General features: G+C 59.0%; 1 protein-coding gene across 26 annotated transcripts in view; it reads left to right on the top strand.

The window, feature by feature from the left end:
- Positions 1-11359, top strand: part of ABLIM2 (actin binding LIM protein family member 2) — a 151597-nt gene extending 140238 nt beyond the window's left edge. For all 26 annotated transcript variants that reach the window (XR_007477089.1, XR_007477068.1, XR_007477069.1 and 23 more), the window contains one exon: positions 9604-11359. Coding sequence is in view for 1 of the 26 variants with exons in the window: in XM_033419482.2 (XP_033275373.1) it covers positions 9604-9717 (114 nt within the window). In the remaining 25 variants the exon portion in view is untranslated. The remainder of the gene's footprint in view (positions 1-9603) is intronic.
- Positions 11360-12720: the final 1361 nt, after the last annotated feature.

Here is a 12720-nt window from a genome sequence, read left to right as displayed (position 1 = left end):
CGAAGCCTGAATTGGCCGTGTGGTTGCAGGGAAACCGTTTTGGAGGCGGTTGGGTTATCCGGGCAAGAAATGATGGCATCTTGGAGAGGATGGTGGCAGTGCGGAGGTGAGAAGCGGGTAGATTCAGGCCCGATTTGGGAGGTCAAAGTGGGAGGGGCAGGGACACGCCTGGCGTGACTCCGGGCTGTCGGGATGGGGTGCTGGGTAAGTGGTGGTCACACGGTGCGGCAGGACGAACCCTGGTTCTGATGGTGTTTGTCGCTCTGGCCTGTGAGGCACAGACAAGGGAATACAGGATGCTCAGCCTGACAGCGAGGAAGGTGCCATGTCGGCCCCTGGAAGCCCACAGTAGGTGCTCAGTGAAGGTTGGTGACTCATGGAGGTGTTGGGAAGGAGTGTGGCCGTCCTCTGCTGCTCTGGAAGCGCTGTCACATGGAAGGCGGTCAGACGAATCGTGTGATCCCAGTGCGCAGAGCCAGGAAGCGCTGTCACATGGAAGGCGGTCGGATGAATCGTGTGATCCCAGTGCGCAGAGCCAGGTTCGGGCTTCCCAGGGAGACACGTCCGGGGCCAGTTTCACACCATCCCTGAGATCCAGCACTTTCTGTCCTGGGGGGTCTGGGTCCCAACGCCTACCCCTGGCACCCAAGGACCTCATGCCTTGGAGGGTCTCAGATCCTTCCTGCGTTTGGCTGTGCCAGGAGCTTCCACTCTGAGGGGGAAGAGCCTTGCCTGCCCCGGGCAGACTCAAGTGTCCTCTTACCTGAGGCCACTCCTGCAAACCTCTGCCCGGCTGCCCGACATTTGCCGAAAGACTGGCCATTGGGCTCGTGCATCAGCCTCTTGCCATCCAAAGGTGGCATCCTGGTGGAGGGAGAGAGCACTTAGGGTCGGGGTGGCCTGGGTGTGAACCCAGTCTCCATAATGTCCAGCTGTGTGACCACAGACAAGTTACTTAACCACTCTGAGCCTGACCCTTACTTGTCAGATGACATCGCTGTTGCCTGTCCTGCTGGGTGGTTTGAGCATCTCTTCAGTTGTTCAGAAGTAGCCATGAGCACCTGCCGTGAGCGAGCCCCAGGCAGGTGTGATGTGCACATGGTTTCAATTATTTTGTCCATGTTGCCCCCAGTTTACCAACCTGGGAACCGAGTAGGCCAGTATGGATTAGAAAAAGGTTTCCACGGGGATGGGGTGCTATGGGCTGGCCAAACAATGATTGCTAAGAACTTAGTGGAAGAGCAAGGTGGCTGGCTGTGAATGGAGGTGGGATCCGCCACAGGCTTGGCCGCCAGGAGAACAGAGGTCCCTCCCTGATGCCCGATATGGGGAAAAAACAGGATGTTTGAGAATTTATCAGATTTGGCTTGTTTACAAGCTCTTGATCATTAGGCTGTTCCAAGCGCTTGACACGTTCCTGTGCTTGGTTTTCACAAGTTGGTGCAGCAGCTACAGAGGAGGCCTTGGTGGGAAGGGGTGGGGGTAGGGGAGCTGGAGGACATCCCCAGGCCCTCGGCTTCTGGGGGACAGACCTGGGGTTCCAGCTAAGTAGTCACACAGGGCCACGCGCTGTGCATCTTCCTGGATTAATTACAGAATTAAAAGTGAATTTCTAACCACCCTTCCTTGCCCCAACCTCCCAGAGCACACATTTGGCTCCTTAGGTAGGAAAGTGTATCAGCCAGGGCCCTCCAGAGAATCAGAACCAACAGGATACAGGTAGACAGACGGACAGACAGATATGGACATAGACATGTATTAAGAAATTTAATTTAAGGAATTGGCTTCCCATGGGGCTGGCAAGTGTGGAATCCGCAGGGCAGACCAGCAGCAGGCTGGATGGACACTCGGGCAGGAGCCGACAGGTAGAAGCAGAATATCTCCTTCTCCAGGAAGCCCTCAGTGATTGCCCCAGTGGAGTGGATGAGGCCACCACATTAGGGAGGGTCATCTTCACTTAAAGGCTGATTGTAGGCATGACCACATTGACAGAATACCTTCCCAGCCACCCCTAGACTAGAGTTTGGCCAAGCAGCCGGGCACCAGGGCCTAGCCAGGCTGACTCATGCAGAGAGCAAAGGCTGCCGGCTGAACAGGTTTGGAAGGAGGGTGTGTCCCGGCGAGTCCCCAGGGTCCTCCTTTCTGAGTGCTCAGCAGAGGCAAGGCTGAGCGGCTCCTCTGGGGCCACCTCTGCCAGACCCTGAGGCTAAATGCACACCTGAGTTTGCTCAAGCAGGAAAAGCCCAAGCTGTAGGAATGCGCCTGAAAAATAAGGCCCCGCAGTCAAAGAATACGTCCTTTGTTTAGACCCATCCAACCGGTCTGATAAGAACCTGACAGACTGATGGTGAAGTGTGGGTTCCCGGCCACTGGGTGTGCCTGGGAGATGGGTCTGCCGCAGCCTCCAGGACCCTGGGGCCTCCCAGGAGAGGCTCGGAGAACAAACAGGAACAGTCCTCCAAGGCCAGGCCAAGTGGCAGGGACTTAGGGGTGGAGGGCGGGGAGGGAGTGGGGAGACACAGTGCAGAGTAGGGCAGGCAAGTGGAATGGGCTCTGAAGGAGGAGAGAGGAAGCTGGGAGGCAGCGTGGCCGGCAAGGTGAGAGCACAGATGTAGATTCAGGGATGCAAAGAGCACAGATTGTCCCTGGGTGAGGATGGGAGACAAGCCCATCCTGCCCTACTGGAGCTGAGAACCAGGTGAGATCAGCAGTGGCTCTGTACTGAGGGACACACATGGCCTGGGGCCTGCTCGCTTGGCTAGTGCAATCCGGGAGGGCCCTCTGGAGGAGGGGGGCATTTGAACTGGTACCTGTAGAAGAAGGAGGAGCAGCTCTGTGCAGTGGAGGGAGAGCATGGCATGTTCCAGAACCCGTAGGTGCCCACCGTGGAGCAGAACGGTGGTGGAAGAGGTGGGCAAGGACACGGTGAGGCAGGGCCTCGGGGCCACCTGGCAGCCACGTCACTCCACATCTCGGAGCCTCCGTCCCCGTCCTTCCCCATACACTGTGCAGACATCACGAGCCTGTGATGGAGAGCTCCCGGCCTTCACCTGGCCCAGAGGAGCAGTCCGCAGATGGCTGGGATCATTGTCATTATGGTGATGCTGTCGTTATGGCGATGACGTCAGGGACCTCCGGCTAAGACGGCAGAAGCTTCAGAGCATGGACCCAGCTCAGCAGCGCAGGGCTCCCCTCTGCAGACAGGGCCTCCTTGTACAGTGTGTGGGGCAGGGAGGCACCGTGGGACCCAGGCCTCAGAAGAAACGTGGGCCCTTGCCGGTCCAGGATTCGCAGGCTGAGCGGGTCTGGGGCCTGAGCCCACCCGATCAGCCCCCATTGGAGCAGGGGGCCTGGCAGTGGCCGGTGGGCTGGCGTGGGACATCTGAACTTGGTGCGGTGGGCAGGGGGTACTGGGAATGCCCTGCAGGCCAATCCCAGCAGGGTGGCAGCTAGCCTGGGATACCCTGCAGAGCAGGGGGAGCACAGGCCGAGGGCCTCCACCACAAAGCCCCGGATGCTTCCAGAAGCTGCATCAGCGGGCAGGGAGTCAGGACTGAGGGAGGGCCCTTGAGCCACCTGGCCTGGCGCCCAGGCTGCGTGCCCTCGGGCGAGGCATGGGACCTCTCGGAGCCTGGGTTTCCTGAGGTCGTAAAATGAAAACTAGAATCTCAGGGCAGGTGACGATGGCAGCAACTGTCATGAAGTCCCTTCCCAAGCCTGGCCAGTGGCCCTGCATCAGTGCAGGAGGATGGCGGGGTTCAGGGTCCGAACTGGGATCCCCGAGTAGGCGTCCTGGGCCCGGACGCTGCGTGTATGAGTGTGCATGATTCTACCAAAATGGGCCACTGCGTCATCGTTTCGGGGGGCCCGTGACCCAGAAAAAGTGGGACTTTCTGCCCCAGGGGGACAGCATGCGTGGCCCGGCTTCCAGGTACACAGGCCTCGGTGGGCCCGTCTGCCAAGGGGAGGGGTAGCCCCCGAGCTGCGTGGACCTGCTGGTCTGAACGGCACGGCGGTCTCAAGGAACGGCCGGTCACAGCTTCTCAGAAAGAGCCCTGGCCCCCCGGCCAGAAGGTCCGAGTTCTAATGTGCCACTTGCAGGCTGGGTGACACGGGAGACGTCCCCGTCTGTGGCCCGGTCCTCGTCCTCTGGGCACCACCAGCTCCCACACTCGTTGCCTCCCTGGGTGTGAGTGCACGTGTGCATCCGGCACAGAGCCGTGTGTGCCCTGGGTTCCCGGCTGCCGTCCCTTGATGAGCCCTTGCTGCGAGCAGAGGTTAGTGGCCGTTACTGATTCCTGTATTCAGGGAGCCCTTGGCGATGGAGCCAGGTTACAGGCTTAAGTCAGATCATGTCCCTCAGAAAACTACCTCTGGCTGTAAGATGCTGGTGGCACGTCATCAGTGCTTCACAAGGCTTCAAGGCCTCCAGGTCCCAGGCCCTCGAATGGACTTAATTATGCTCTGACCCACCTGCCCGGCAGGTGTGCGATCTCTGTGGGGTGGGCGCACCCGGTCTGGTTTATTTCTGCGTCCCGGCACCTGAACGAGGAGAGAGCAGAGCGCCTGCATAGGACCAGCCTTTCCCCTCCCTTCTCTCCGCTCACCCTACCACCCAGGAGCGCCCCATGCAGGGTCCCGGGCACACAGGCCCTCTCCCTGCCCGGGGGTGCGCGTTACGGAGGGACCCCTAGTGCATCCGGCTCGCTCAGAGATCAGGGGCTGCTAGAGCCGCTCGTGTTGTTATATTTTCAGGAACTTCCCACGCTGGTTGTTAAACCAGCCATTACTGAAAAACAAATGATGTAAACTTAGGATTATGAAAATTACATTTAAAGCAAAGGTGATAAATACCCAACACTCCCTCCTCCCTAATCTCTCAACCACATTTTACTACCATCTGTGCTCTCGAGGTTACTTAACCGATATTGCGTCTGTGCGCGGGAGGAATAAGCTGTGACTTGCCCCCGGGCATCTCTTTCCAGCTCTGCATTCAGTGGCGTCACGTTGGAAGCTTGAAACTGGCCGTGGTGTATTTACACCACGGAAAGGAGGCTTGCGGGTCTGGGAGCCTGGGGTGACGGGTGCAGTCAGGAGAGACTTCCTGGAGGAGCTGACACCCAAGCCCAGCTCTGGGGAGTGAGTAGGGGTTACGTGGGCAGAGGAGGAGGCCCGGCATTCCAGGCAGAGGGAGAGTGGGCTAAGGCACAGACAGGATGATTCCGATTTTACAAACATCCCAACTGAGGTCGTGTCGCTCAGCACAGCTGGACAGGCCTGGAGCCAGGACCGGATTCCTGTGTGTCTGGCTCCTGAGCCCGAGGTCTTTGCATGATGCTGCCCTGGACGGTGACACATAGGCGGACCCCTGGCAAAGCGTGTGGGACCCCTACCATGCTGCAAAAACGGCCTCCTCCCCAGGGGCTCTACCCAGTGCACCCCAGAAGCGAGGCCATCCCGGGACGTCCCTCGGCCCAGGCACCACGCCCTGGGCTGCCTTCCTGCCGGCTCAGGAGGGAGTTCGGGCGTGCCGTGCCGTGCCTGGCGGGGCAGGGAAGCCTTCAGGAGCCAGCGGCCGGGGGAGTTGGGCCAGGGTCAGAAAGCCGGCTCTGGCCTCTGGGGTCAGCCGTGCTCTGCCACGTTCCTCCTGCTGCAGCAGGCACTCGGGCGGGCAAGAAGAGCCCTGGATGGGGGACCCTGACGCTGCCTTGACGGACATTAGCAAGTTCCCAGCTGCCAGGAGCGGGGGCCCTTAGCCCCTTCTTCCCTGGGAGGCCGTGGGATCAGCCAGGTGTGGTGAGATACTAGAGACCACACAGCTGGAGCTGGGATGGCTGAACAGGTCCCTCTGCCAGGCCTCCCCCTGTGACCCTCTCCCGCCCTCCAGAGCCCTCAGGCAGCCGAGTTGTGTTCTCAGCCTACAGATGGGGAAATAGGACCAGAGCCCGGGGGTCCCTGCCAGCCCCCAGGACTCGCCCTTAGCCTGAGTCCCCAAACCCAGCTGCCATCAGCTGCTCTGGGAGGCATGTGACACACGTGGGCTCCTGGGCCCCTAAGGCTGCCTTGGGAGGTTTTGGGGGGGCAGAGGGGAGGGTGCAGGCACTCTCAGATGTGTCAAGCACCCAGGGTCATTGTGACAGGCCTGCGGGCTTGGGAATCCAGCTGGGATGCCGTGCAGCACCCCTCCCTCCCTCCTGCCTCCGGCTGCCTCCCCGGCAACGGGGTGGGCTCCTGTGGCCAGGTGGGGGCCAGGCGGGGGGAGCAGGGTTGGGAGCGCCAGCCCCAGAGGGTCCTCTCCTTTGCCTCTCCTCCTGCCCGCTCAGCCACCACATGTCCCCAGTTCACAGGTCCCCGAGGTCGGGTGTCCCCTTGCCCGTAGAACCCAGGTTCCTGTGCAGCTTTTCGGACTCAGTTCTCAGGGCATCTTGGTCTGGAGGCTGGAGGCTGGGCTGCATGGGACCTGCGGGGGGTGCCGGGGGTAAATGACTCCTTGGGCCCCCTTGCCGCCCCCCACAGGCCCTGTCGTGGTCCCCCTGCTGCTAGCGGGAGGCTGCTGGCCGGTGAGCACAGGGTCACCCTCACCGCGCCGCTCTCCCCTTCCCAGCTTAGAGCGCAGTGACCTGTGTCGCCGCTCTCCCCTCTCCTCCCCTCTGTGTGTCACCGCCTGGGAGACCCAACCCTGGAGACACCCAGGGGCCCTAAAGCAGGAGATCACAGGCTGCAGGGGCGCTGGGCATCACCCTGCCAGCCCGGTCCATGCCTCCCTGGGGCCCCTGTGCGCCGTCCCCTCTGGGCCCCTTCCCCTGGCTTCCACCTCCCCAGGGCCCGGCCCCGGAGACCAGCATCTCGCTCAGGCCTCTGATCTTCCTCTGCCCCGCCGCGCTCCCATTAACCACCCACAGCCACGCCCCCCGGGGCCTCAGGACCCCGGCCCGTGTCAGGCTCCCGCTCAACACCCAGCCAGTAACAGGAGACGCGATTTCCCTTTTCTCCTTCCCGTGGGGCGTCTTGGTTGACCCACTGTACTTGGGAAGGTTGTGACGCGGTACTGGAAGTGGGCGCTGCTGTCTGAAGTGACAGTTCTGAGTCCCCGTGGGCTGGGTTGTGGCTTCCCCAGATCGGCAGGAAGCCCCAGTGTCAGCGCCACGCAGGTGGCTCGTTTCTGGCATATGCCGGAACCTTCTTCCTGGTCGCAGGTGCGAGACGGCAGCAGGCAGCTCACGGCCCTTCCCTGGCAGACTAGCTTGATGGTGTGCGTGTGTCTGTGTGTGTCTGTGTGTCTGTGTATGTCTGTGTGTGTCTGCATGTCTGTATATGTCTCTGTGTGTGTGTGTCTGTCTTGTGTGTGCATGTGTGTCTGTGTGTCTCTGTGTGAGTGTGTGTCTAGTATGTGTGTATCTATGTGTCTGTGTATGTCTGTGTGTGTCTGCATGTCTGTATATGTCTCTGTGTGTGTGTGTCTTGTGTGTGCGTCTGTGTATGTCTTGTGTGTGCATGTGTGTCTGTGTGTCTCTGTGTGAGTGTGTGTCTAGTATGTCTGTGTGTATCTATGTGTTTGTATATGTCTGTGTGTGTGTCTCCGTGCGTGTCTGTCTGTGTCTATATATGTCTGTGTCTGTGTGTGTGTGTGTGTGTGTGTGTGTGTGAGAGTGTGTGCGCCCTCTGAGGACCCCAGGCCCAGATTCAGTTAGGAGGGCCTTTTGTGACTCAGCAAAAATGGGTCCCTTGGGTTCCCTCCCCCATATCCTGCCAGCAACTGGGCTCCGAAACCCAGTGCGTGCCACACATATTCGGTGATTTTTATGCAGGACACAAGTGGCAGTGACTCTGATGTTTCTGCCTTCCGTAGTTAGCCATGTGTCTTCACACCGTTTTCTCTCGATCATCACAGTAACCTTTAGTATGAGGTGTTTTGTTTTAAATTTAAGGAAACCACTCTTGGAGGGGCAAGAATTGGGCTTTTTAAATTATAAAAGTCACAATTTTAACCATTTTAAAGTGTATGACTGAGTGGCGTTTAATACGTTCTCAAGGTTGTACGACCTCCACTACCTCTATCCAATTCCAGAACACTTTGATCAGCCCGGCAGGAAACCCCGTACCCCTGACCAGCTATTCTCCAGTCCTTTCCCGCCCCAAGACCCCGGCAGTGACTACTCTGGTTTTGGTCCCCGTGGGTCTGCCCATCCTGGATGTTTCGTATAAGTGGGATCAGCCTAACGGCCGTGTCCGTGTCTTAACGAACGTCAGAGCTTCACGACTTTTTATGGACGAACCACGTTCCCGAGTCTGAATGGAGCTCGTTTTGTTTATCTGTTCGTCCTTCAATGGGCAGTTGGGTTGTTTCCGCTCTTGGCCCTTGTGGACGGTGCCGCTGTGAACGTGGGTGTGCGGGTGTCTGCGTGAGTCCCTGGTTTGGGTCGTCTGGGACCTGCTTGGGAGTGGATCTGCTGGGTCGCACGGTGATCCTGCTAAGTACGTGGAAGAACAGCCATACTGGTTTCCACACAGCCACACGGAAGCCACATTTCCAAATGGGGGCCAGAGGGGCATCTGAACCGGGTCCTCTGGGGCCAGAACCTGACCCCCGCTCCTGTTGCAGACTGTCCCCCACCTCCTTTCCGTCTTCCCCTCAGCCCTCCCAGGCAGGAGGGGGACAGCCTCACTCCCCCCGGGAAGCCCCCCGGGAGATGGTGCCGTGCCCACCTGAGCCGGGTCTCGGAGGACAAGGAGTTACTCAGAGCCTGCTGAGGAAGACAGATGTGGGGTTGATGGGAGCAGAGACCTGCAAGGAACAGTCTAGAGTTCGGGTGGCAGTCAGGGGAAGCTCCAGAGAGGTGGCTCTATCTCGGATCATAACAAACGTGCCCAACACACACTGGCCCTGCCCGTGGCCGGGCTCAGCCCTGAGAGCTGACCTGCACTGACCCGCTCACCCACACAGCTCTGGGGGGGTTGCCAGGGTGACCCCATTTACAGGTGAGTAGACTGAGGCTCCAGAGGCTGGCTGGCGCAGGTGCCCTTGACACCGTGCCGTTCAGCCTCTCCACTGTGCCCCCGGGATCGGGCTCAGAGAGACAAAAAACTCACTCACGGTCACACAGCAGAGGAGGGGAAGAGGGAGGATTTGAACTGAGGCTCCTTTGCTCACCTTCCACACCTCAGCGTCCTCATCTGTGAAATGGGGGCGAAATAAACCACTCACTTCCGGCTCTCAAACGGCGGCCATGAAAATTAAATGAAATCATGAATGTGCCCACGTATGCAAATCTCCTGAAATCTCAGCCGTTTCCCGGCAGGAGGAAGTCCTCTCCTGGGTGTGCTTTCACACTTCGTCTGCAGTGGGACACGTGTCTGTAGGTGTCAGGAGGCAGGGCTCTGGCCCCACTTCTGCAGCTGGTCACCGTGGGGCCCTAACCGGATCTCTTTCCTCTGGGCTTGGTTCTGTCCACTGCAAAGCAGAGCGATGGGGATACAGAGGGAAGGTGGGAAGCCCGAGGGCCCCGGGTGCGCAGAGGGGACCACCCCATCCTTGCTGAAGATCCCGTCTCAGGGGCCGAAGTTGCTGACTGCTCCCCTCTGGGTTTTCCTTTTTATCTGAAGAGACACTTGTCGCCCGAGGAGTTCCAGGAAGTGTTTGGGATGAGCATGGAAGAGTTTGACCGCCTGGCCCTCTGGAAGAGGAACGACCTCAAGAAGAAAGCCCTGCTGTTTTGACGCGCCGAGGCCCCGACCACGGGCGCGCCTGCGGGAGCCACCAGACCCCTCCTCTTGCACTTGGCTTCGGCTTCTCTGTGTCCACGGTGGACGGTGGGCGCCTGGAAGGGCCGGGCCGGGGCCTGGGGGCGGGAGGAGGTCCCAGAGCAGGTGCAGCTCCCCCCCCCCCGCCCCCGTTTCCGCCAGCAGCGCTCCCGCCCGTAGTTTAGGGCCCAGACGCCTGGCTTTGCACTACTCCTTCCCCGCTGTTGCTTGCCATCACGGAGATGCTGCAAGGTCACTGCCCCGGAGATGGGGGAACAGACAAGGGCAGCCCACCCCCCAGGCCTCCGGGCAGTGCCCACCCCACGCTGGTAGGACAGAGGCGATGGGACCGGAGATTTGAGGAGGCCTGTCGATGACAGGGCCATGGGTGGGTGGGTGCACGGCGTGGCCCCCCTCACCCGCTCAGCCTCAGGAGGCACGGCCTGGCACGTGGCCCCCCACCCCCGAGGCAGGGGGAGTGCCACCCAGGGCTGCAAGAAGCATGGGGGCTCGGTTTTTAGGCCTGTGTGATGGATCGGTGTTTAGGGAGGACCTTCAGTCTAGACAGGCACCTTCTGCCAGGGCCCCCCGTGCGCTGCATCTTTCTTCCAGATCACCCCTTAGATGCCTAAATGATATCTTTAGAGTAACACAAAAGTTTTTATTTTATTAAAAAGTAGAGCCTACTTAAAGACGCCATATATAAAGAGTTTAATTCTATGGTCCCACCGCAGGGGAGCACCTCCAGCCTGATTCTCCACTGTTCGCATCTGCGTGGTTTCGGGTTTGGGGTGTGTTCCTAACACACAGGACTCCTTGTCTGTTTTCTTTGTGCTTTTTTGCTTTTTGACCTGTCATACAGGTACCCCGAAAGGCAGACCCACTCCCCGCCCCCCCCATAATGCTGTGTGTAAGTACACGTAAAGTACAGCCACCACTGTTTTCCTCGCTGTCATTTTCCAAGTCTTGGAGAGAAGACATCCTCCCCTGACGGCCAGTGCCCCAGAATGAAGGATTTCCATGCCCTCTTGGTGGCATGGCCAGGGGTGTCCCACCTTCCCCCCTTCTCCCCTATAAAACACAGACACCCCCAGGGAGGGATGCTCGTGCCCGGTCCTGAGACCGACAGCCAGACCCTCGGGGAGACGGGACGGGAGGTGGCACCTGGATCACAAAGTCAGCAGGGCATCCATGGCAGGAGGCCGGCAGGTCCCCCGCGGGAAGGCGTCCTGCTTGTGATTAGGTGTGGGCTAGAGCGTGGTGCCTGACGCGGAATGTTTGTCAATGCGTTGAGAGGCCTGTGAAACACTGCAGAAGTGTCCCCGGAGTCTGTCCCCCTCCCCGTCTCTGTGAAGCTGCATCTTTCTGTGTGTCCTCGATGTTCCCATCCGTGCGTCACCGTCACTCAGCTTCCTTTTGGCCCCGTAACACGCCAGTCCCTCTGCGCGCCCGGCTTCTCACCAGCCCAGCTTGGCCAGGGAGCGGAGTTCGCAGCACCTGGTACGCGTCCCTCCACTCTGCAATCTGAGCCCTGGCCACTGGAAACCCCCGGTTTCTCACTAGTGAACGTCATGTTGGACTAGGGGAGCCTGGAAAAATAAAGGATGATGTATTATAACTTGTGAAAGTGAAAAGCCACTTCTTCTAAAGGTGCGTCATTTCTAGGCATGGACCCCCTTCTGCTGACAGTCGTTGGGGAGAGCGTCTGCCAAAAGGGGTCACCCCGGAAGCCTGCACAGAGCCGGGCGGGACGGCCCCAGGGTTGGCATCGGGAACGCCCCGGGACAACGCTCTCAGGGGCAGCCCCTAAGGGTGGGGCCCTCTGCTTGCTCTAGAGCCCCTCAGCTAGGCACCAGGTGCTGACGGGAGGGATGCTTATGCCTGTCCCCAGTCAGGCTGGGGAGACAGACCGGCAAACAGACAATGACAACAAGACTGACCCTTTGGGGAAGGTCCAGAGGAGGCCCCATATACACCCCAGAGGTCAGGGGGCTGGGCTTTCTGAGAAGGTGTTGCCAAACTAATTCTTGACAGATGAGGAGGTGTTCCCAGAGGCCAAGGAAGGGAAGGGTGTTCCAGGCAGAGGGAACAGCAGGAGTGGACCCTGAGCCAGAGGCGGCTTCCCCGGTTACAGAAACTTGGGTTGCTGGTTATGGCTGGAGCACGTGGCTAAGGAAAGGAAGAGAATGAAGGCCGGGCTCCCTCCAGGGAGGGCCCAGCAGGTCGGCAGATGTCATCCTGGGATGAAATGCTTTATAATCTCTACCTTTGTTTGCTCAGGCCGCTGTAACAAAAACCATAGACTGGGGGCTTAAACAACAAAGATTTCTTTCTCTTGGTTCTGGAGTCTGAAGTCCGAGATCAAGGTGCTGGCATGATTGGGTTCTGGTGAGAGCCTGCTTCCTGCTTACAGAGGTGTGAGCTGTGTCTTCACAGGGCAGAGAGAGATCATCTCTCTTCTCATCTCGCTCAGCTTCTCAAAGGGCACTAATCCCATTGTGAGGGGCCCACCCTCACAACCTAATCACCTTCCAAAGGCCCCCTCCTAATCGGTCACACTGGGGATTAGGGCTTCAGCATATGGAGTTGGGGGACACATTTAATCCACAGCAGTTTCTAATCTTATTCCAATGACATTAATGACTCTCATAAAGACCCAGAAGCCTGTCCACGTGTACGCAAGCTGCCTCATTTTCGTATACCCAGGTTTGCAAGTCAGAAACCAGCACATTCCTTCGCCCCCAAGGATGGCCTGTCAGAGGTCCTGGTTCCACCCTGAAGCATCTCTCTGTATCTCTCCGTCTCAGCAGACACTGTCACGGAATTATCCAGATCAGAAAACATCTGGAGAGTGGAAGGTGGCCCAATGACCCTTACCAATGACCCAGGGACACAGCATACACCTGGCCTGTCCCAGGCAAACTGGACATGTGGTCACCCTGACCATACTCCCTCCACCCTCACCTCTCACCTGGTGAA

Source organism: Orcinus orca, chromosome 4 (assembly GCF_937001465.1).
Source record: "Orcinus orca chromosome 4, mOrcOrc1.1, whole genome shotgun sequence".
NCBI classification, from domain to species: Eukaryota; Metazoa; Chordata; class Mammalia; order Artiodactyla; family Delphinidae; genus Orcinus; species Orcinus orca.
Note: the sequence above shows the minus strand (reverse complement) of the source record. Positions and strands in the feature narration are given on the sequence as shown.